Source organism: Camelus ferus, chromosome 11 (assembly GCF_009834535.1).
Source record: "Camelus ferus isolate YT-003-E chromosome 11, BCGSAC_Cfer_1.0, whole genome shotgun sequence".
Taxonomy (NCBI): Eukaryota; Metazoa; Chordata; class Mammalia; order Artiodactyla; family Camelidae; genus Camelus; species Camelus ferus.
Window position 1 is genome coordinate 10,684,585 of NC_045706.1, and position 26,031 is coordinate 10,710,615.

Sequence of the window (26,031 nt, forward strand, 5' to 3'; positions counted from 1 at the left end):
ATCCTCCTCATTCCTCTAGCCTCCCAATAAATTATGTTGATTAGGTGAATATTCATGAACATTATTAACATTATTGTAATGACTATGTAAATAGTATTAATAGTCAAGTCCTGTAATAAATTGTGATTATCTTAATTTTTTTATACAAGTTTTTGTTTTCCTAGTCTTAAGTCTTGTAACACTTTTCCCTCACACTTTTCACCTAGCTAACTCTTATTTATCTTTCAAGTCTTAGTGTAAATGTCACATTTTCAGGAAATCCCTGAAGGATCCTTCCCCCTTTACCCACAACCTTCCCTCACTAGATGGAATGGTGCTGTTCATTCTTCTTTTTCTTGGCTGGCACCTATCGTGATTGTAAATGAATATTTATTTAGTAATAAGTCTTTCACCGACCTATACATTCCATGAAGGCAGGGACAGTAGCTCCCTTTTTCACCCCAGTATTTCCAATGCATTCAGTAGTTACTTGCAGACAGGGTTTCTTAACGCCCTCCTCAAAAAAACAGACTTGGGGTGGGGGCAAAAGTGTGATTACCAGTGGAGGAAAAAAATCTTGCCACAGACTTGCACCCTCATGGACCTTCTCCTGGCTTTTCAAATTTTCATAACTACTTATTAATAGTATCATAACATCTTACTGCCGGAAAATCAGAGGGTGAAATTACTCACATTATAAAGGAATTACATTTCAGGAAGATCACAGTGTCTCTAAAAGTAAAATCGGAGCAACTGTTTACAAATCACTAAATACAGAGGAAGAAACCAAAAGCTGAAGCGTTCCTAGCCACCGCTGAATTGGTATCCAGCTGCAATTTCATATAAAGCAAATCTGAAATTATTATGACTTAAAAGCAGATATGTTCATGACATACATTTACTTTGCACACTACTGGCCCTGAAGCTAAAATAATGGATTCCTCCACTCAATACCAGGGACTTGGCAGCCCTGTCTGCTAAGGAATGAATGAAAGAAGTGGTGATAATGCCCTGGATTTGAAACTGTTTTCTCAGCTCACTCAAACTCACAAAAGCCAGATGTATAACACAGTATGCCAATTACAGTCATCCCCTATCCTTTATCAGTTGGGGGAAAATTGGTTGTAGGTCCCTACGGATTTCTGAGGATGCTCAAGTTCCTTATATAAAACAGCCTAGTACAGTGGGCCCTCGGTATCCCGCCCTCTATACCTGCAGATTCTGCATCCGAGGATTCAACCAACCTTGATCCCTGGATACAGAAAGTGGAATATAATCAGTTCACGATGACAAATACAAGATACCTCCTTTTCCTCTAAGGAGGGCTTGAGGTCTGAGTTCAGTTCTTCAGCTTCCCACTTTCTAAGACTGTTCATTCTTGTTAATACTACCTATTTTCAGCTGATGAGACTGGGGTTTTCGCAGATATATTCCAGGCCTAGGGGAAAAGGGCTGACTGGAAACGTGCTGTTTCATTACAGAACTTGGATATTTTCCGAATTTCCTCATTCAGTATTTACTCTTGACTTGCTCCTTCATGTGTGGATGCCACGTCTTCATTCTGAGGGTGTCCTGACATGTTTTGCAGGAAACTCGCCAGAGCTTCTTGGCTGTTTCCAGCTCCTAGATAGACACAGGCCAGGGTATGTTTTCAGTTATGAGCTTGCCTCTCAATTAGGAACGAGTCCCTCTACAATGAGATGACAGCAAAGGGAGCTTGGGGGATCTTTCAAAGCCCCCCTTATCTAATGCACACCTCCCTCAGTGGGGTAAGACTTCATCCAGCTGAGGGAAAGTCACTACATAGGGTTTCAACCAGACACACACACAAATAAGAGAAAAGAAAACAAAAGAAAATAAAAGAAAAAAAACCCCAAGAGGAAGGAGGAGGTGACGGGCAGACACCAGCCTGCTTTACCCTCTGTGCCCAGAGATAACTTTGAGGTGTCTTTGGCCTTGTGCTTCTGGGTTGTTACGGCCTCTGACCTGTGCAAGGCCTCGCACTATGAATGAATAACCGAACTTCGGGAGTTTCCCCCTTCGAGCCTGCACAGAGGCACAAACAGCACACGCTGCTCTCGGCCTGCGAAGCAGGGATGCACGATCCCGGAGCCGCGCCTGCCTCTCCTTTCGCCTGTCTCCAAGATGGCGGCCGCGCCGCCGCCGCCGCGGCCCCGCCCCCCCACTGGCCCGCCCCTCCCCCCGCCGCGGTGCCGCGCAGCGCGCTCCCGCCGCCCCTCCCCGCGCGAGCTCCACCCAGGTCGCAGGCAGCGCGGTCGGCGGCGCCTATTTCCCGCCATTGTGCGAAGTGGAGGTTGGGGTCCCGCACGCGCCGCCTGCCCGTCGCCGGCAGCTCCTCGGCTGCCGCCGCCACAGCCGCGGTTCTCTGAGGCTCGGGGAGGCCGGGCGGCCCGTGCCGCGAGGCTCACCCTGCGTGGGAGGGTGCGGACGAGGAGCGGCCGAGCCCCAGCGGAGGAGCCGCGGCGCCGGACGCCGGGCCGCGCCGGCCCCGGCCCGTCGGCGAGATGCCCTGTGGAGAGGATTGGCTGAGCCACCCGCTGGGGATCGTGCAGGGCTTCTTCGGTGAGTGGCGGCGCCGGGGGCGGGCCGGGCGGGTTGCCGAGTTGACCGAGCCCCGGGCCCTGCCCTGCCGCGCGGCCCCACGCGGGGCCACCTCGAGGGCTCGCGCGGCCGAGACGGTCGGCCGGGCCTGCGCCGGCCGGCGCTGGACACCCCAGACCCCGGGCCGCGGCTTGCCGGGCCCGGCCGCAGGTGCCTCCCACCTGCCCGATTCGTGATTCGCGAGCGGCCAAGGTTACGCCGCGAGGAGCAGGCGGCTGGCCGTGATTGATGGCCTGGCGTCCCTTCGTGGCTGTGCTGGGGGCCCGAGCCCCGCGTGCGGCAAAACTCGGAGGGTCCCTGAATCTTCGGGAGGGCCCGCAGAGATGGGGTAAAGGAATAGCACTTTGCCTATGGGAAGCCTGCAGGATATTTCAAAACTTCCGGTGTGTCGGGGGAGTGCTCGCTCGCTCGCTTGCAGCAGAAGTTGGCTCTAACTCCTGTACTACACACATCCTCTCTTTTCGAGATAAGATTTAGTGGAATAGCTTTATTTTTCTTTCAGGATGCCTTTTAAAACATGCCTAGTCTCCATCTCCTCTTGTGCCAGAGCTAGCAAGAAATGTTAAACTACTCAAATGCGTTCCTTCATGGAGTGTTACAAACAAGCTTAGTAAATTTTAGTTGCAGTTATTATTAATGCCACTTTGCTGCTAGGGTACACTACGCAAAATTTAGGTTTGTTTGAGGTTAGCTGGGCATTTTGCGCCCCTCTCCATGTCTTTTGCATTTAGGAAGGGTGGAGGCAAACCCAGCCAGAAATCACTATGTTAGATCGTAGCACCTGACTTGTCAGGAGTTAAAGTTGTACAGTGGCTTTCGCTCACTTAAAACATCATGGATTAGTGAGAACGCCTATTAAGACGCTAAATAGTCCCCAGCAGCCAAAACCAGTGGCATAAAATGTATGTATTTCTTGTAGGAAAGACTCACTCACCGACTCTATTAATTTTTCCTTATAATTTGAACTAGTTTAGTTATCTGGTTTCTCAGGCTGAAACTAGAGGCAGCAAATTAGAAGGCTTGGGTAGGCATCCAGATTGTAGCCAGTCAACACTGACAACCTGATAAAGAAAAAATTATAAATTATATATTTTTTAAGAAATTAAAATCACTCTATATCCATGAAGGGTGCTTTTGAAGGGGCACATACCTCTACAGTAAATCCTAGTAATTGATATTCATAATGAATACTGGAACCCATAGTTGATTTTCAAAATAATGGCGCCAAAATGTGGAGTGAAGATTAAATTGCACAGTTGATTTAAGAAGGTACAGACACATAAATACTTTTTCAGGAAGAATCTTTCAAAAAGTAGTTTTGGTGCTTAAAGGGTGAAATTCCAGTATTAATTGTTAAAAAATTTGTTTATGAAAAGTACCTCTACCCTAATCTTGCTGGATAAATGAGATGATTTTATATTTGGTATTGATTTGAATGTATTTGTGTCAGATTTTGTCTCCTAAGTGTATAATCCTAAGGGACATGTCTCATCATAGTACAAAAAGGGTGTAATTTGGAAACAAAATACTAACTTTATAGTATTTTGTAGAGTTTGTGGATTGTTGTGGCAACCTGGACCTTGATGTGTTTTCCTCCAGAATATTTTATTCTCATACAGGTTGTGTCTTACAGAGAAGAAACTAATACTGTCTTATAGTCCTGATGTTTTTGTAGAAGCTGTACTGATGTGCAGTATATATTTTTGCTATATTTTCCTATCGCTGTGAATATATTGAATAGCTTTATAATAACAGCATTACAGGTATGTTTGTGTGAAAAGTGAGTGAGGTGTTACACTTGTAGACTCTTTTTGGTTTAGTAGATTGTTTTAAATCCATTTTCTCCCCAAATAGAGAAGTAATGCTCATCTGTTGTGGTCTTTGAGGACTTCTTGGTCCACCTCTGCCCAGCTCTCAGACCTCATCACTATATTCCTCTTCATATTGAACTTTCTTTCAGTTCTTTGATTTTGAACCTTGCCTCTGGGCCTTCTGCATAGGCTGTTTCCTTTGCCTGGTCCCCCTTTTCTATCCCACTTCCACTTTCCTGGCTAAATCTTACTCTTCCTTTGGGAACCTAAGTTAAGTACCTCCTGATCCATGTAATTATAGGATCCTGTGAGGCCTGAAAATTAGCTTGCAAAGCATGTCGTTGAAATTACTTGTTTCTTGGGCTCCTTGAGTTTATTTTAACCCTGGGAATTCAGACGTGCCCATTTTGTTCACCTAGAATACACCTGTACATCAGAAGTACTCTGTGAACATTTGTTGAGCAGAGGCAGTGGAAAGAAAGATTAATCAATCAGAAATGGTGTAAATTGTGGTGATTACTGTGACCACAAATCAAAACTAAGGACAGTCCTGGTCGACTTTATGTTGGTTCAGAGAATGTGATCATACTAGGTATGAGTTACTTTTCATATGCAAATCCTAATTCTTTCTTCTTGGTTCAGATAAGAAACTTTGAAATTCTGTTAGTGGCCAATCATAACTGTATGCATCATAGTTTATCTTTGTGAACCAATCTATGTTTTGAATTTGTATCTGCCACATTGCAATTGCTCATATGTAGATTTTTTTCCTATAAGCCTTCATAAAATGCCTTTAATGTTTCTGTTCCAGTTTCTAAAAGATTTTATATACAGAATATTGAGGTCCAAAGGCTTAAGATTTAGGAATACTTTATTGGGCTCTATTATGTGCATAACACCAATGGCTCAGTCCCCACAGTGATTAAGTTAGTGACCCATATCAGATTGTTTCCCTTAAACAAAAGCAGGAAACTTAAGTAAGAAAAAACGTGTGTGTACTTCTTTATCTTTTAATCATTTTTTATTTTAAAAAAGGAAATCTTCACTTGAGTTAATTAATAACTTGAATTAATAACTGCTGCTAATTTCAGAAGAAGTAGGATGCTTATCAACTGTGATTTATTTGTTTTCTCTTCAGGTTGTTGGTTGGCTCGAGATCATTAATTTTGGGTATATTCAAGGCACTTTAGTCATTTCCAATAGAACTAGACTAGCTCATGAAAAAAAGAGCAGTGGTGTGTGGAGGGGGGCAGAGAGTAGTAGTTTTTTTTTTTTTTTTCACTAACATTTTAGAGAATTTAAAGCAATAATAAAATCAACTAAAAGTTTGTCTGCTTTTTTATTGTCACCATGATTCTAAACAGACAGTTCACCACCTTTTGTCTGTATCCACTTTGGATCTCTCCTACCACCCTTGTTAGGCCACTGAAAAAAAGGAATTTGTTATAAAGCTATAGAACCCAAAGGCAGGGAGGGTGGCCTGGTATCGAAAGAGACTACTGAGTGCATTCAGGAGTTGGAAAGCTAGTGGGAATCCAACCAAGCACCTTTTCTCAGTTTTTCTCCCTTTAGGCTGTATTCATCTCTGCACACAAACTTCTGTCTTTCTCTGCTCCACAGCTCCCGGTTTCACTTGTCAGTTGCAACTCACTTGAGCTAGCATCTTTATCTTATTCCCAAATTCCAGGGTTAGAGAATCTGACTGGCCCAGCATGAAGTCAGGGGTCCACCTCTGGAGCACCTCTGGACCTGTCAACTATGCCCAGGGCACAGAGTTATATAGGATAGTCGTAACTATTGAGGCCCACAGCTCAACAGTGAGGGGAGTTCTCAGAGAAGAAGAATGGATTGGGCAGCTGGGGCAAAAGACGTGAATATATATATAGCTATACTTATATATATATGTATGATTTTAAAATTATTGAATAAAAACTTGCACATGGTTAAAAAATAGCATGATGTTATTAAAAATGAAGAGTAAAAATATGCTGCTTTTATTCCACTGAGGTTACCACTTTTTACTATTTCTGATTATGGTTTTTTTTATTGAGATAGAACATAAAATTCATTTTAAAATGTAAAGTGCAGTTGTTTTTAGTATGTTCACTGTGGTGTGCAACCATCACCACTATCATTTCCATCATTTCATCAAAAAGAAGCCCCATATCTGTTAGCAGTCACTTCCAATTGCCCCCTCCTCCATTCTCTTGCAACCACTGATTTACTTCTGTCTATGGTTTACCAAGTCTGGACATTTCATATAAGTGGAATCATACAACATTAAGACCTTTTGTGTCTGGCTTCTTTAACTTAACATATTATCAAGATTCATTCATATTGTAGCACACAGCAGTACTGCATTCCTTTTTATGATGGAAAATAATATTCTATTGTATGGGTATACCATATTTTGTTTATCCATTTATCACTTGTTGGCTGCTGTGAATAATGCTGTTATAAACATTCATGTGCAAGTTTTTATGAGAACATGTTTTCAATTCTCTTGGGAGTATGCCTCAGAGTGGGATTGCTAGGCCTTATGGTCATTTTATGTTGGAACTGCTTTCAAACGTGTTTGTACCATTTTACATTTCCACCAGCAGTGAATGAGGGTTTCAGTTTCTTCAGTCCACTTCAACACTTGTTATGATCTGTTTTATTGGTTATAGCCATCCTACTGGGAGTGAAGTGATATCTCATTGTGGTTTCAATTTGCATTTCCCAGTAACTGATAATAATAATATGTTTTCATATGCATATTGGCCATTTGTATATCTTATTTGGAGAAATGTCTTCAGATTATTTGCAGATTTTTTAATTTGAGTTTTGTCTTTTTATTGTTGAGTTATCAAGTTCTTTACATATTCTGCATACTAGATCATTATCAGATACATGATTCATAAATATTTTCTCCCATACTATAAATTGTCTTTTCACTTTCTTGATAGTGTCTTCTGGTACAAATTTTTAATTTTGATGAAGTCCACTTTATCTGTTTTCCTTTAATTGCTTATGCTTTTGGTGCCATATTTGAGAAGCTTTTGTCTGATGCAAGATCACAAAGATTTACACCTGTATTCCTTCTAAGAATTTTATAGTTTTATCTCCTTTAAGTCTTCGATCCATTTTGAGTTAATTTTTGTGTGTGGTATGAGGTATGGATCCAAGTTTATTCTTTTGCATGTGGATATCTAGTTCTCCCAGCATCATTTGTGTGTGTGTGTGTTTTAAGATTTACCAGTTTATTTTTAAGAATATCATAAAACATACAAATGAACAGCCAAGTGAAGGAGGTACATAGGGCAAGGTCTGGAAGGGTCCCTTGTGGAAGAGCTTCTGTCTCCGTGAAACTTGGATGTGCTAGCCTTTCAGCATGTGGTTGTGTTTACCAGTCTGGAAGCTCCCTAGCACTGTTTGTTGAAAAGACTATTCTTTCCTGGCAACTTTGTTTAAAAAAAAAAAAGAAAAGAAAACAGATACACACACACACATACCAGATGACCATAGATGGATAGCTTTATTTCTGAACTCTCAATTCCATTCCATTGATCTATGTATTTATCCTTCTGCCAGTACTATGTTGTTTTGATTACTGTAGGTTTGTAGTAAGTTTTGAAATGAAGTGTGACTCCGCCAACTTTGGCTTTTTTTTTTTTTTTTAAAGATTATTTTGGCTCTTCAGAATCCCTTGTATTCCCATATGAGTTTAGAATAAGCCTGTTTATTGCTGCAAAAAAGGCAGTTGGCATTTTGATAGGGGTTGCATTGAATCTGCAGTGTATTTACTTCTTTTGATAATAGAGAATAGTAAAGATTACAGCTTCTGGAGCCAGACTGTTTCTTAACTACAGGGCCAAACTCAGGGTATGTAGCTCTTCAAGTGGATCATTTTTTAATGTCTCCCATCTTTATGCTACAGAATTCTTTTCAGTAATAATCATGAAATGAAGCTATACGCAATGTTCAAAGTAATTACATATTTCAAAATAGATCTAGACATTGCTTCTGTCAACTCCACCACCACCGTGCCCATTTTAGAATTTCTTGTTGTTCAGTTCTACTATGTTGATGTTGTTTCATGTTGATATGGGTATCACTCTTCAGATTTGAATACTTTTGTGTTAATCATATCATTAATGAATTCTTTGTATTAAGAATAACTTGCTAAGTTTTTGCAGGACAAAATGTCTCAATTACTTACTCAGTAGTATTTATACCTATCTAGTAGTTTGAATTTGTCCTTTTAGTTATAGTTTGAGATAATAATATTTTATATAAACAATTGCCTGTTAACTAATAAATGAGTTTTAGTAAAACTGAAACATCTACAAAAGATACATATTAGCTACCAAATCTTTCCAGTGATGTTACTAACATCTTTTTGATTTATTTTTAGTTTTTAAAAAATAGCAGTTTAAGAAGAATACATTTCAATATTGAAGATATGATTCAAATTCAGCAACACTTTCATGAGCAAAATTTGCAACTACTACACCTCTCACTTCACACTGTTTCACTGTTTTGAATATTAAACACAAATAAAGACTCCAGTAAGTTGTCCCATAGAAGATAGAATTGAAATAACTCAAGTTCTCCTTCCTCTTTACAGTCATTGTGTTGTTTACTTAAAATCTTTTGTATACATGTCAGACCTTAGAGTTCCATGGGACTTGGGGCATACTTAACTGTGCTTTAACCAAGTTTGGACTGTTCTGTACCATTTAGAAATTTACTGTCCAAACAAGTGCATGTAGCTGAGTCTGTTGGGAGCCAAGTATGTAACTAGGGATTCTTCAAATTCACTTCTGTGTAGAATGTTATGTTTATTAAAGGGTAAGTAGTAAAAATGTGCTAATTTGATATTTCCACATATCTTATTAAAACTTAGCAGTAACCACAATTGTTTAGGATTTATACCAACAAAAGATTTTCCAAGGAAGAATATTTTATCGCTGATGTTGTTTAGAATTGCTATTGCATGGTAGAAGCAGAATTTTAGTTGGTTTTTTTTTTTTTTTTAAATTTTCTGTGGGAAATGTATCTCCTATTGCTAGCATCTAGGGCACACCACTCCGACCACTTCTTTAGTAGGTCGCTGCTTGGCCCCTCTTAACTTCCTAACTTTGAGTAACTTTTTTACTTCAGTTTTATCATCTGTAAAGTGGGGATGAAAAGAGAATCCATTTCATAGGCCTGTTGTAAGGCCTATGAGATACTGCATATAAAGTGCTTAGAATAGTGCCTGGCGCAGTCTTAAGAGTTCATTAAACATTAGCTACTGTACTTCAGTAAAATTTACAGTTTACAACCATTATTCTAATCAACATATATTTTACCTTCATTTGAGTCTCTGTGTGTGCTTTCCCCTCATCCTGGTTTTTGAAGACCTCTCAGAGCCCTTTTAGATTCACAGCAAAATTGAGTAGCAGATGTAGAGATTTCCCAAATACCCCCTGTCCTCACACTTACGTAGCCTCCCCCATTATCAACTTCCCCCACCAGGGTGGTACATTCATTAGAATTGTTGAACCTACACTGACACATCATGATCACTCAAAGTCCATAGTTTACATTAGGGATCATTCTTGGTGGTGTACGTTCTGTGGCTTTGGACAAATGCATAATAACATGTATTCATCATCATAGTATCACACAGGATAGTTTCGCTGCCCTAAGATCCTCTGTGCTCTGCCTATTCATCCCCTTCTCCTCGCTAACCCCTGATAACCACTGATCTCTTTTTACTGTCTCCATAGCTTTACCTTTTCCAGAATGTCATATAGTTGGAATCATACAGTATGTAGACTTTTCAGATTGGATCCTTTCACTTGTAATATGTGTTTGTTTCCTCCATGTCTTTTCCTGGCTTGACACTGCATTTCTTTTCAGTTCTGTGTTCCATTGTCTAGGTATACCACAGTTTACTTATCCAGTCACCTACTAAAGGACATCTTGGTTGCTTCTAAGTTTTGGTAGTTACAAATAAAAACTGCTAAGGGGAGGGGATAGCTCAGTGGTAGAGTATGTGCTTAGCATGCACAAGGTCCTGGGTTCAATCCCCAGTACCTCCATTAAAAATAAATAAGAAAATACTGATTGCCCCCCCCAAATTAAAAAAAAACTGCTATAAACATCCATATACAGGGTTTTTTGTATATGTAAATTTTCAACTCCTTTGGGTAAGTACCAAGGAGTGTGGTTGGTAAGGTTAAGAGTATGTTTAGCTTTGTATGAAACTGCCAAACTGTCTTCCAGAATGGTTGTACTATTTTGCATTCCCCCCAGCAGTGAATGAGAGTTCCTGTTGTTCCACATCCTGTCTAGCATTTGATGTTATTAGTGTTCTGGATTTTGAAGTGTAGAGGTTCTAGATTTTGGAATATAGAGGTATCTCATTGTTGTTTTAATTTGTATTACCCTAATGGTATGTAATGTGGAGCAGCTTTTCATTTAGTTATTTGCCACCTGTATGTATTTGGTGAGGTGTCTGTTCAGGTCTTTGGCCTATTTTTCAATTGGGTGTTCATTTTCTTATTGAGTTTAAGGATTCTTTGTCCTCCAACTTTGTTCTTCTTCAATGTTGTGTTGGCTATTCTGGGTCTCTTGCCTCTTGATATAAACTTTAGATTCAGTTTGTCAATATGCACAAAATAACTTGTTGGGATTTGATTGGGATTGTGTTTAATCTATAGATCAAGTTGGGAAGAACCAGCATCTTGATAATACTGAGTCTTTCTATCCATGAACATGGAATTTCCATTTACTTAATTCTTCTTTTATTTCTTTCAAGTTTTGTATCTTGTACATATTTTGTTAGATTTATACCCAAGAACTTCATTTTGGGGGATGCTACTATAAATGATACTGTGTTTTTTATTTCAAATTCTCCTTGTGTATTGGTAGTTCATAGGAAAGTGATTGACTTTTATATATTAACCTTGCATCCTGCAGCCTTGCTCTAACAGCTTAGTAGTGCCAGGAAGATTTCTTTGTTGATTCTTTTGGATTTTCTACATAGAAAATCTTGTCTTCTGCAAGCAAAGACAGTTTTTTATTTTTTATTCTATCAGTATACTTCTTATTTCCTTTGCTTGTCTTATTGCATTAGCTAGGACTCCAGTACCATGTTGAAAAGGAGTGATGAGAGGAGGCATCCTTACCTTGTTCCTAATTTTAGTGGTTTCTCCTAATTTTAGTGGAAAGCTTTGGGTTTCTCACTTACATTATTTTTAATTCTTCTGTTGCTTTCCTTTTAGATTTAAAGGCATATTCTTTTTTTCTCCATCAATTTTAGATACTAATTCAGGTCTTTCACTGAGGAAATTAGTGTCTCTATTCTGCCCTCCATTGCTTCTACCCAATTTGTGCCATTCATTATATATTACCAAAGTTTATAATATTTATATTCTGTATGTAACTATAATTTGTGTTTCATCTGATCATGTTGTAAAGGTTAAAAATCAGTGACTAAACAAACTAGTGAATATAACAAAAAAGAAACATACAGATATGGAGAGCAAACTAGTGGTTACCAGTGGGAAGAGGGAGGTAGGGAGGGACAAGATAGGGCTATGAGACTAAGAGGTGGAAACTATTGTGTATAAAAAAAAATCTAAAGGATATTTTGTACAGCACAGGGAACATAGCCAATATTTTATGATAGTTATAAATGGAGTAAAAGCTTTAAAAATTGTGAATGACTGTGTTGTGCATTGAAACTTACATAATATTGTACATCAACAATACCTCAATTTAAAAAATTAGTGAATAACATTTGTGAGTTATGATTGTATAGTTGTTTTCCCTGTAAGATCTACTAGGGTGTTTGTACCAGTGGGAAAGAAAGTATAATCTTGTCATTAAATTATTTTGCTTTAAGGATAGTCTTTTAAGAATCAAGGTCAAATCATTTCTCTTATACTTCAAAGTTTAATATCAAACCATAATTTATAATTTTTCATCATGAAATAGGCCTTAGACATCATCAAGTGCTTGGTTCTGTATCCCCTGAGAAGGTCATTTTTTTTTCTTTTACTCTTTTAGTGTGGTATATTATGCTAATAGATTTTTCTAATAATAAACTATTATTGCATTATTGGGATAAGTGCTACTCAAACGTGATTTTTTAAAAATATTCTATTGGATTCAGTTAATAGTTTATATAGGAGTTTTGCTTCTTTATCTTCTGTGAAATTGTCCTGAAACTGCAAAATTTTCTGGACATGGGCCTTCATGGGTTCGGGAGGAAGGATTAGCTACTGTTTCTTTTGTTTCTCTTACATGGATTTTGAACGTACAATGTTTTTTGACCAAATTGTTAAAAAAATAAGAATTCAGTCTTCTTATTTTGTGCCAGTTTTGGCAATTTATATTTTCTCAGAAATTTATGCATTTTATCTGAATTTTTTCAAATTATTCATAGTTCGTGATAATTTTACATAGCTTTAAGTATTTCTTTTATCTATAGCATTTCTCTTTTAAAAATTTTATTTTTCCTATTACCTACAATTGCTTTTTCCTTTTAGTTTTGTGTCTTGTTTCTTTCTCTTCTCTTGTTTTTATTTATTTGTAAATTTTATTGTTTCTTTGTATCCTTTTTGTTTTTCTCCTGTACAGTCTTGCTAGAAAATTTGTCTGTCTTAATATAATTCTTTCTAAACACCACTTTAGTATCCCACAAATATTAACCTGTACAGCTTTCTTTGTCATCTATCTGCGAGTATTTCATAATTATCACTCCAAATTCCTCTCTAAACTAAGAACTAATTAATAGTACGGGTCTGCTTGGTTTTTCTTAAGTCGTCACAGAGACAAGGATGCTGTTGTTTTAAACTTTCCTTTGTTACTGAGTTCTTATCTTGTCACGTTTTGGTCAGAGAATGTATTGTACATTTGATATCTATTGAGATTTCCTTTGTGGCTAGTGCATAGAACTTTTTGTGAATATCACATGTACCAAAAATTATATGTTTGGGTATTTATATATATTAACAGAGAACTTATTATCTTATTCGTATTTGCTGTATTTTTGTGTTTTGTGTTTAATTTGTTTCTGAGAGGGCTGTGGAAAGGTCTCTGATTGCTGTTTGATTATTTTTTTCCTCTTTAGTTCTGAAAGTTGTTGCTTTATGTATTTTTAAGGTTATATTGTTAGGTGCCTATGTATCTTATTTTCTTAAGCAATAGTATGTTAAAATTTAACTTACTTATGTTTGCTTGTATTATTGCATTACTTTTCCTGTTGAACAGAAATTTGACATTTTCACTAAGTTTCTTCAACATTTTATTCATAACACTTATTTACTCAAAACTGTTGTCTTTTTGTGAATGTTCTTCAATGAGCCGACTGAATCATTCCTCTAATTTGTGCAGTTGATTTTTAGGTTTGTTCCTTAGTTTTCATACTGGCGTTTTTTGTTTTTTTGTTTTTTTTTTCCCTGTTGCATTCATGAGTTAATCCTGCTGTTTCTTGGGTCCTGTGTCTTTGTCTTTATTGAATTCATCTTTTTAAATTTTAAATCATTTTAAGAAAGGTTGTGTGAGAAGCGAACAAGAGGCACGTTGCATAATGATAAGGCAGTCAATTCACCAGGAAGATGTAAATGTAAGTGCACCCAACAACAGAGTTTCAAAATACAAGCAAAAACTGACAAAACTGAAAGGAGAAATAGACAAGTCTGCAATTATAGTTGGAGACGTAACTATTCCTCTGAGTACTGCAGCAGAACTAGTGGGCAGAAAATCAACAAGGATATAGAACCATACAACACCATGAGTGAAGTAGATTGAGTTGACATTTGTAGAACACTATGCTTAACAACAGTACAATACACATTCTTTTCAAGTGCACGTGAAATAGTCACCAAGGTAAACCATGTCCTGCATCATAAAACAAATATTTAACAAACCTGAAAGAACTGTAATCATCAAAGTATATTCTTTGACCATAATGAAATTAGAAGTCAGTAACAGGTAACAAGAAATTCAAACTTGTGGAAATAACACTTCTGAACAATCTGTGGATCAAAAATAAGTCACAAGGGAAATTTTAAAATATTTTGAACTAAATGAAAATGAAAATACAGCATATCAAAATTTGTGTGATAAGCCAAAGATGTGCTAAGAGGCTTTAGGGCATTTACTAGAAGAGAAGAAAGGTCTCAAATCAATAATTTAAGCTTCTTCCTTATGAAATGAAATGAAGAGCAAAATAAACCCAAATCACACAGAACAAAGGAAATAATAAAGACCAAGCCAGAAATGAATGAAATTGGAAACAGAAGAAAAAGGAAATCAAACCCAGAGTTTGTTGGATTTTGTTTTGTTTTGTTTTTTTACTGAAAAAGACCTTTACAGTTCATAAGCATCTAGCCAGACTGGCAAAGAAAAAAAAAGAAGACAAAGATTATTGATATCAGGAATGAAAGGGGAGATACTATTAGAGGCATGTAAAAGAATAATACAGTCTTGAAAAGAATAATGCAAATAGTTCTATGGAAGTAAATTCAACAACCTGGATGAAATGGACCACTTCCTTAAAAAACATTCTATTCATTTCCTGTTTCTGCTATAACAAATTATCACAGGTTTAGTAGCTTGAAACAACATGAATTTATTATTTTAGAGTTCTGGGGTCCAGAAGTCTGATGTGGGTCTCACTGGGATAAAATCAGGTGTCTGCAAAACTGCATTCCTTTCTGGAAGCTCTATGGGAGAATCTGTTTCCTTGTCTTTTTCCAGCTCCTAGAGTTTGCCAATATTTGTTGGGTTGTGGTCCCCTTCTATCTTCAAAGCCAGCAACAGCAGGTCAAGTTCTTACATCTCACTGAGACTTCCTCTTCTGCCTCCTACCACATTTGAGAACCCTTGTGATTACCTCGGACCCACTCATATATTCTCTCTGTTTTAAGGTCAGCTGGTTATCAGTTTTAATTCCATCTTCCACCTAAATTCCCTTTTACCATCTAAAGTAATATATTCACCAGTTCTGGGATTTAGGATGTGGACATCTTTGGGGGGCCATTATTCTGCCCACCACAACCACATACTATCTAAACTCACTCAAGATAAAAAGGATTTCCCTTCCCTCAGGTCCACCCTCCCTCAGGGATCCTCCCTTCAGTGTCCCCCCAGAGCCTCTGTTTTACTTTTGCCTCTGTGAATTTGCTTATTCTAGGTACCTTATATAGGTAGATACAACATTTTTCCTTTTTTGTATTATTTCACTTTAGCATAATGTTTTTAAGATTCATTCCTGTCGCCCTAATTGTCTTTTGACAAATGTACAAAAGCCAATTCAGTGGACAAAGAATATTCTTTTCAACAAAGATGTTGAAACAATTAGATATTTATATGCAGAAATATTAATCGCAACCTAAATCTCATACTTTATAAAAAATCAAAATGGGTCATAGATAAACAAGATTATACTGTATAGCACAGGGAAATATATACAAGATCTTGTGGTAGCTCACAGTGAAAAAGAATGCAGCAATGAATATATGTATGTTCATGTATAACTGAAAAATTGTGCTCTACACTGGAAATTGACACAACATTGTAAACTGACTATAACTCAGTAAGAAAAACAAAAGGGTCATAGAGCTAAGTAGAAACCCTAAAACATAGAACTTTTAGAAGTAAACCCAAGATTTGGCAGTGGGTTCTTAGACATAATTCCCAAGATACTACATAAAATGAAAGTTTGATAAATTGGGCTCCATCAAAATTAAAAACTTTTGTTCTGCAAGACATTATTAGGCAAAAGTAAGGACAAGCTATAGGTTGAGAGAATATGTTTGAAAATCATAGGTCAAATAAATGAGTTGTAGCTAGAATATATAAAGAAAATGCAATAGTAATTAACCCAATTTAAAAAGGAGCAAAAGATTTAAGTAGCTCTAAATGGACACTTCATCAGAGAGGATATAAGGATGGCAGATAACCCCGTGAAAAGAGTTCAGTATCGCTAGTCACTAGGGAAATGCAAATTTAAACTGTGGTGGGATATCACAACTATTAGAATAGCTAAGAGTTTTTTTTTTTAATGACAATAACAAGTACTGGAAAGAATGCAGACAGCTGGATCTTATGCATTGCTGATAAGAATGCAAAATGATATAGCAACTCTGGGAAGCAGGAGAAATCTTAAAGTTAATGATGTATTTACCATACATGTATACTCAACTGTTCCATTAGGTTGTTACCCTAGAGAAATGAGAGCTTATGTTCACACAAAAACTTGTATACAAATGCTTATAATTTTTTTATAGTTATCAAAACCTGGAGACAGTCTAAATGTCCTTCAGCAGGTGAATGGAGAAACAAATTGTGGTTCAGCTAAACAGTGGAATATTACTCAGCAATAAAAAGAAATGAGCTATTAATACATTAATATGTTGGGGATTCCAAGACCACCCCTATGTTTGGAGATTCACTAAAATGACATATATGACTCAGTATGTAGTTGTACTCCTGGCTAAGATTTATTATAGCAGCATGGTAAAGATATACAGCCAGATCCTAAGCGGGAGAAGACACAGATGGAGTCTATAAGAATCTGTATATAGGTTTCCTTATGCTGTCTCCCATGGAAAAGTTAATAGATTGGAAGACTTGATATTGTTAAGATGTAAATTCTCCTCAAATCTGTATTCAATATAACCCTAATTGAAATTTTAGAAGACTACATAGAAGTTGATAAGTTGTTCCTCAAAATTATATAGAAATGTTGAGGATCTAGAATAATCAGACAAACTTGAAAAACAAAATTGGAGAACATTACCTGATTTTAAGACTTACTATCAAGCTATAGTGATTAAGACGACTTGGTATTGGGTATTGTAGGGCGAGTATTTTCTCCTCATCTGTAGCTTTCTTTTTGACATTCTTAATGGTGTCTAGGAGTTGAGTTTCACATTAGTGCCAAGGCAGTTTACTGCTAGAAAGGCTTTTAATTAATGCTGTGACAAATGGATATCTTTTTGGAAGAAATGAGCCTTGACCCGTACATCATGCTATAAACAAAAACATTAACCTGATATGGATTATAGACTTAAATGTGAAAAGTAAAAAATAGGAGAATATCTTCATGAACTTGGGGTCAGTAGCCATAAAAGAGAAAAAAATGGAAAAATTGGACTTCATCAAAATTGAAAATTTATCAAAAGATACCATTAAGGTGGGGGTGGTATAGCTCAGTGGTAGAGTGCATGCTTAACTTGCAAGAGGTCCTGGGTTCAATTCCCAGCACCTCCATCAAAAGAAAAAAAAAAGACATCGTAAAGAATGTTAAAAAGAAAACTAGATTAGGAGAAAATACTTGCCCTACTACATATGTCTGACAAAAGACTTGCATCCAGAATACCCCAAATTTGTACAAATCATGGAGGCCACAACAGTCATTTTTTAATGGAAAAAATTGTGAGCAGGCGCTTTACAAAAGGATTTATTGCGACGGTCAATAAACACATGGAAAGGTGTACATCACTAGTCATCAGGGAAATGCATATTAAAACCACAGTGAAGTACCACTGCATACCCAGCACAGTGACTCGCAGTGATTAAAAAGATGGACAAGTGTTGGTGGAGGAGAACACCTAGATCCCTCATACACTGATGGTGAAAGTGTAAAAGCGTGTATGGTTTTTTGTTCCTTAGTTCCCTGACCGCTTGAACGAGGGCAGGATTGAGTGTAGTGGTGCTCACATTCAGAAGGCCAGGGATTCATGGGAAGTATGGTAGAGTGATATGTGTATGCTCAGCAGGACTCTTGGTTGCATATGGCCCAACTCGATTCTATTTAAACCAAAGAAGATGAATATGTTGTCTCAGGTAACAGTTCCTGAGTGTGTTAATGTCAGGCTCAATTACAGCCAAGTGCTTCAGACTGTCTACAGAAATCAGTCTCTCTGCACTTTCCTCTGGGATGGCTTAGTCTTCAGTCAGACCTTGGTCACAGTGGCCGCCTGCAGCTTCAGGATTATAACCTATGATGTCAAACACAGTTCCTAAACCTTATTCTCAGGATTGTCCTTGGTTGATGAACCCTTAAACCAATCATCAGAACCACTGTGAGGCCTAGGTCAGGTCCACCCTTGGACTAAGAGTGAGTGTGCAGTGGTTCCTCCCCTAAAAAGAGGCACTTGCGTCACTGGAAAAAGAGGACATGGATGCTTGTTTTGCAGAACAACCTATTTTCTCTACATTGTACTTACTTAATTTTACTTCTCTAACTCCAGTAGCTATGTCCCAGGCCCTTGCTGGGGCCTGAGAATGTAAAGGTTAGTTATCTGTGAATAGAGAGCGAGTCTGTAGCCTGGCACTGAAAACTCCCTGTGATTTGTGTGGCCTCATCTTCCTTTTGCTCATTGGCTTTATTCTCTCCCAGGCACTTAGTGCTCCATGTACTTGAATTTCTGTAGTGTCCATCCTTTTCCTCGGTTTACCTTTGCTGTTTCTTCCCTCAGAGTGCCCTGCATCTGGAATATGCCCATTCCTTATACCTCAACATGTTTCATTTCTACCCCTCTTTCCAGGCCTGGATCAAACACTTTCGGAAGCTGCCTCTGAGATTTCTTTGACCTGCATTAGTTTCTCCTCTTTGCTTTTGCCTCTTGTCTTATCCATAGCTTATCTTAGCTCTAAGTATCCTGATAGCACCTGGTGGAGTGCTGGATGTGCAGTGGAATTAATTAATAATGGACAGTTATTGTACTCTTGTTAATTTTGGAATTATCTATTAGAGTCCTTTTAATTGTCCAGCAGTACTAGGTATTTGTAAGCTGGCTTTATGTAAAAATATTTTGTATACATGTAAGTTATTGAGAAGTAACATAGCTTCCCAACCACTCTTTGATGTAGCTTCATCCCCTGTGATGTGGCAGTTCAAGTTTCTTACACAGATACAGTCAGAATAGTAGTGTTGGTGTGGCAATCGTGGCTGCATCTAAGTCTTTCTTTAAATGTCTGTTTTGACTAGAAGCAAAAATACCCATTCTGTCCCCCCCGCCCCAGTTCAATAATTTTTAGTGGTGTGTATCTAGTAGAGCTGTGGTCCTGACTTCCGTGTGCTTCAGAATCACCTAGAGGGTATTTTAAAACACGAATTGCTAGGCCTCACTTCCAGAGTTTCTGTCAGTAGATCTGGAATGGGCTGAAGAATTTGCCTTTTTAACAGCTACTCAGGTGGTGCTGATGCTGCTGGTCTGGGACCCACGCTTTGAGAACCAGTTTACTAGTAGAGTTAACTGACCCTTATTGCACATCAGAATCACTGAAGTAGTTTTCCCCTCCGTGAGTGTTTTTTAAGAACTGGCCTTTGCTCAGTTAAGTAAAAGCATTTGGAATCTCTGCTAAAGCATGGTATGAGCTGGATTTTGTGAATATTTTTGACTGAATCAACTCCATAACAAATATAGACAAAATTCCTTTACTCCACATCTCCATAGCCCCTGTGTGATGAATATGGTACCTGTGTGATAGGGGAAGTATTGGCCAGGCTATGGTTAAGTGGGGCTAGTTCACGAAATCATGTTTTCCTTTTTCTGTTGATAATTCACTCTTTGGTCTTGGCCAATTCCCATAATTCTTCAAAATCTTGGTTTTCTTGTTGTTAACGTGACGTTAGAAACACCTTTCTCTCATTTTGCAATCATCACTGCAGGAGGCATAAATGGATGCTAAATCTTGTGGTCAGGACAAGTTTCATGAACATTATTTGCATCGTCTTGAGGTATCTCCTGTAGATTGCTCATTAGTTGTAAAAGTGGAAAAGTAACTACAATGGAGAAACTATCACTTTGGGTGATGAAAATGAACATCATTAGTGAGGAGAAGATGGACATCTGGTCTCTAGATGATGCATTTACAAGAACACAGCATCACTTACGTAGCACTGTGACTGGTAACACGTAACTGCAGTCTAATAATAAGGAAACATCAGACAGACCCAAAGTGAGGAGCATTCTGGTTTCTTACAAAGGGTTTACGTTCTTCAGTATCAATGTCATAAAAGAGAAAGATTGAGGAGCTGTTCCAAAATAAAGGAGTTTTTTTTTTTTAAAGATAGCTAAAAGGAGTATGTGATCCTAGACTGGGTCCTGTACTGAAGGGGAAAAAGTACAATACAGGATAGTGTTGGGTCAAATAACAAGTTGGAATATAGATGGTAGATTAGATAAAACATACTGTATCAATTTTAAATTTCCTGAGATTGACAACAGGTACTGTGGTTATATAAAATAATCACCCTACTCTTAGGAAGCACATTAAATTGTTTAAAGGTAAAAATAAATGATGTGTGTAACTTAAGTGAGTTAAGGGTGAGAGAGAGAGCAGATGATAAAGCAAATGGAGCAGCCTGTAGGTACCTTGTACTTTTCATGCAACTTTTTTGAAGGTTTGAAATTATCCCCCCCCCCAAAAAAAACCCACCTCTGCTCTACATTTCAGCATAGTTGTAAAGATTTTAAAAATCTATATAAAAATGTTTTCAAAGAGCAGTGTGCTTTTCAAATGATGGTTCCTGATGCTGCTTTGCCAAGGAAGCCTCATCTCATTCTGTGTGTGTTCTCAGGAGGTGGTTAGCTCCTGAGGGCCCGCCAGTGGTCAGCCTCGCCCTGATTGTCCTGACAACCTCACAACAGGGCAGCTTCTGGAGTGTCTTGCCCAGTGCTTCCGATAAGGCACACTAAACAAATGTGTGACTCACCTGAACATAGTCTATTACTATATATTGTCCCTTCAGCTTTGAAAAGTATATTTTTCTTCCAGCTCAAAATGGAGTTAATCCTGACTGGGAGAAGAAAGTAATTGAATATTTTAAGGAAAAGCTGAAGGAAAATAATGCTCCTAAATGGGTAAGTTTATTGCTGTTGTGGTAGGGCGGGGGTGGGGGTGCGGGGCAAAGGTGGGCAAACTTCCAGTTTCTCTCAGTAGTGATCTACATATAATTTAACAATATATAAATTACTGTGGATGGCCCTCTTTAAGTGCATATGTATTAAAAGATTTTGGTCTCTTTTGCAACTTAAACTTAAATTCAAGCAATTAAATCCTTCTATATTGGCACCTCTAGGTGGCAGTAATTGACCATGATATTTCAAAAGACAGAAAAAAGTAGGTAGTTATGAGAGCTTTCATTATCTTTTGTTTTATTATCTTCATTTTAAAAGAACTGGCATGCGTGAGTTTTAAGAGCTCAACAAAGCAAGTGCCTTTCTGCTAACTGGAAAGTGTTCTGAAGGAAAAGCATCCTTTTCATTATAGTCAAATGTCGTCATACAAACTTGCAAGATCTTACAAGTGCTTTTGTCCACCAATTGTGTTATGTTGACCGTTGAGATCAATTGACTCCCTGATAGGGCTTGATTTTTTTGTTTGTGGGGATTGTAATTTGAATTTAGATAGATGGATGGATAGATAGGCTATGTATATGTGCTTAATGTTTTGTAGACAGAATATTTTGACTTGACTGATTGTTTTTCTTTAAGGTACCATCATTGAATGAAGTTCCCCTTCATTATTTGAAACCTAACAGTTTTGTGAAGTTCCGTTGCATGATTCAGGATATGTTTGACCCTGAATTTTACATGGGAGTTTATGAAACTGTTAACCGAAACACAAAAGCACGTGTATGTATTGGTTTTTTCATGAAACTTACTGTTTACAATTAGTAGTATTAATTTTGCCCTTGTATTGTTTATGGTAGTTTTGATTCTGATATACTCATGTAATACTGTTATTCTTTGTTTTGTGTCATAGGTTCTTCATTTTGGAAAATATAGAGATGTAGCAGAGTGTGGGGTATGTATACTTAAAATATATTTAAAAAAAAACTTTTTAAGGAGAATTTTTTTCCTAAGCAGAGAATGTATTACTTTTCTTTGGTTGATGTCTTGTGTGTAAGTTAATTCTAAGAAGTTATGTGAAATGTTTTCTTTATTTGCCTTTTACTTGAGTTTCTCTGATACGATTTTTTTGATCTTCTAAAATCTCTTAGAATGTGGAATATTGTAAATGACAAAACTAATTGCTTTCTTTTCCCAATATCTATATACTTTTAAAAATTATAGGTTATGATGAATTCTTTTAAAATGAAAAGTTAAAAGATTAATTTAGGGCTTAACACCTGCTTACGTAAATTTGATTAAATCCTGCTCTTTCCCTAGGAGGAAAAGCGTAAACTTAAGCTTTCTTCAATAAAACAGAGTGATAGAAACTCTCTTACTTACCAGTAATGGAGGAGGGAAAGAACACAGAATCCTGGATATAATTATAGTTGTGAAAGAGGTAGTCCTGAGATGGAAACTTACTAGGAAAGCCGTTATAGAGGAACACAGTGTATCTGCATTTTCGGGGGTATACTTTTCTGATAATAGGTGGAAAACATGCAGAATTAAACTTAATTTCATTTAGACACCTGTCCAACATGCCTGATACTGTAACTGGGGAAAGTTTAAAATTTACTTTTAGTTTAACAGTAGAAGAAGATTATCAACATGTCAAAATATATTAACTAAAAATGTCTCTTACATTTTACTTTTTGCGTTTTTCGTATGGTTTCTATTGAAACATGGTTGGTAATTGTCAATTGTTGGCATTATCACAGATAAAGATTGACCAGACAGGTGCTTAGGCAAGACCTCAGTAGAAAGGTAGGCCTCAGTGGAGTTACCTCCATTCTGGATCTAGAGTTCTGCTTTGCAAATCCAGAATCTTGGTTTAATCAGACTATCTAGGGCTTTTTACATTCTGGGAGTCTGACTCCTTACCCAAACCTCAGTTTTAATTTATAAACTCTAATACCAGCCTGTTAATTCACCATAGATATTGTTCTTGATTTAATAAATGTTCCTGTTCAATGGGCCGATCTGTTTGGAAGAAAAGCCCTAGTTTGAAAGGTTGCCATAAAGATTATATTAAACACAAATATAAGAAATACAACTTCCTAAACTTATTTAGAGTAATGGACTCATGAAAGATGGATTCGCTTAATCTTACATACGATACCCTTCAGGTCTCCCAATGTCTTTTTTTCTTGTAGGATGTTTCCATAGTGTACATTGTTGTGCCAAGTCTAATGAAACAACTTTATAAATGTGTCCTGCATCTCTTGTTTAAGGAGCCCTAAGTCATATTAGGCTAATATATTAATACACAACTTTTTTTTTTCTAGTACATAACAATGCAGTGTCAGTATATAGCTCAATAATCTCGGAATCTAGAAATGGGAAAATAAAATAGATGAGACTGTCCATCTGTAACACTTCGAAAGGCAGAGAGTTTGTACTATGTTGGTAAAGAGTCACAAGTAAAAGCACCACACCAGGAAAAGGGGACTTTGGGCCTGGCAAGAAAGAAACAAAAACCCTAGCTTATGTATTATCACAGGCGCAATAGATGTGTCTTGGGTTCTTTTTTTTTTTTTTTCTTTTTCTCTTCCTTCTTTTCTTTTTTTCCTCCTACAAAATACAGATTTTATTGACTTTTAGGGGATTTTTTTTTGTATTGTAAAAGTAATGTGTTTTTTGAAATAATTTTTTTTTTCAGCATTAAACATCTTGAGTCCTCTCTACTTCTTAGGATTTTCTACGTATATTTGAATATGTCTTTTAAGGAATAGTATCTGACTTTAAAATCGCATCTAAGAGCTACCTTGTAATGAGTATTTCACAGGCTGATTCTGATTGCTTTCTATGAGAGAGACAGTTGGATTACCATGTGCTTTGTCTTTGGAAAAAAATAGTAAAATGTCCTGTTTATTTTAAGGGATTTAATTTTGTAACCTAGAGTACTGTGTATTTTGTATTTCAGGAAGGTACTAGATTGGTTATTGCAGTTGAAGCAATTTTATGTCTGTTTTCTTTTAAAAAATAGTTGGGATTTAGTAGTTGCTTGTTGATTAGATTCAGTCTTAAATATGAAATATTTACTGTGATTTTAAGATAACATGAAAATGTGGTTGCTAATTTTTAAAGTTTTAAAAAATAAAATTAAATAAATAATAAAATTTTAAAAATGTTTTGTGTACATCACAGCCTCAGCAAGAAGTTGATTTAAACTCTCCACGAACTACCACTTTGGAAAGACAGACTTTCTATTGTGTTCCAGTGCCTGGAGAATCTATGTGGGTAAAAGAAATATCCTTTATCTGAATCTTCTTATGTGTTGAGTGGTTCCTAATTGATTTTCTTAATTAAAAAGACCACCATTTACATTTTGATTTAAAAAAAAAAAAAACAACAGTCTTTTTACCTGAGTGAAGTTAGCTGGGGAAAAAAATTATTCATTTACAGAGCTTGGCTTTACTTTGATAAAATCTTGTCTTAAGAAAATTTATAAAAACAACCTTAAGTATCCATCACTACGAAATGATAAAATTATGGTACATTTCTCTAATGAAATACTGTTTAAAAGACTGAGGTAGATTTAAAGAGACTGAAAAAGAGAGTACCACAATAATTAAGTTAAAAAATAGTTTTAAATTAGAACTCATTCTAATTTTCTTACAGGAAAACATGTTTGTTCTATTGAGAGATTATGGAAACATCTCAGTCTCCTTTCTATTTTTTTTTCAGTTAGTCATTTTTTTCGGCCTAGTTCACATATACTGAAATGCACAGATTTTAAAGGTACACTTTGATGGTTTGGATAAATGCATACACCCATGTAATTAGCATGCCTATCCAAGTAAAGAACTCTACCTTTTTATAGTCACCACCTCCTCCCTTACAACCGACCACTACTCTGATTTCTTTCACTATAAAGCTTTGTTTTATCTATTCTTGAATGTCATACAAATGGGATCATATAATGTATAGTTTTAATGTGTCTGATTTCTTTTGTTCAGCTTAATTAAGATTCATCCGTGTGTGTATCCATAGTTCATTCCTTTTTATTGCTGATGGCATTTGCTTATATAATTTCCAATTGATGAGCATTTGGGTTGTTTCCAGTTTGGGGCCTGGCATTTTTTGGGTGAGATTTTAAAATACTAATTCAATTTTTTAACAGATATTTGGTGTCAGTTGTGATAAATTTTATCTTTTAAGGAATGTTCCAAAATCATTTAATCTCAGTTCTTGAATTTATTGACATAAAGTTTCATAGTATTTACTTATTTTTCTTGTAACATCTAAGGGATATCTAGAAATGATTTCCTTTCATTTCTAAAATGTTAATTTATTTTTCTGTTTTATGCTTGATGAGTACTGCTAAGGGTTTGTAAGAGAACTAACTTAAAATTTTCTGTTTTCTGTTTCATTGACTTCTGCTTTTATTATTTCCTTACTTTTTTTGGTTTTAATTTTTTTTCCTACCTTCTCAAAGCTCACATTCATTTCAAATCTTTCTTTTCTAGTATTAGCATTTAAGGCTATAAAATTCTCTCTAGTCTCTGCTTTAATTGGATCCCACAAACTTCGACTTGTTTTTAACTCTAATTCAGTTCAAAGTATTTTCTAATTTCCATGTGATTTCTCCTTTGATCCTTGATCCTTATCTTCTGTTGATTTCATTCTCATCCTTTGTGCTCTTGTCATACATTTCACTTGTGCTTGTAGAACCTACAGTGTATTATTATTTTTGCTTTAAACATTTGTCTCCTACATAAATTAAG

The 26,031-nt window shown here is 36.8% G+C and overlaps 1 protein-coding gene across 2 annotated transcripts in view; it reads left to right on the plus strand.

The window, feature by feature from the left end:
• The first annotated feature begins 2,219 nt into the window (after window positions 1-2,219).
• The window catches only part of MCMBP (minichromosome maintenance complex binding protein), a 46,344-nt gene continuing 22,532 nt past the window's right edge, over window positions 2,220-26,031 (plus strand). Inside the window, exons 1-5 of one of the 2 annotated variants that reach the window (XM_032490779.1) lie at window positions 2,220-2,562; window positions 21,186-21,271; window positions 21,905-22,045; window positions 22,176-22,217; window positions 24,452-24,553. In XM_032490779.1, the coding sequence (XP_032346670.1) occupies window positions 2,505-2,562; window positions 21,186-21,271; window positions 21,905-22,045; window positions 22,176-22,217; window positions 24,452-24,553 (429 nt within the window). In that variant the 5' untranslated portion in view covers window positions 2,220-2,504. The remainder of the gene's footprint in view (window positions 2,563-21,185; window positions 21,272-21,904; window positions 22,046-22,175; window positions 22,218-24,451; window positions 24,554-26,031) is intronic. The other variant, XM_032490780.1, reaches the window with a different exon arrangement.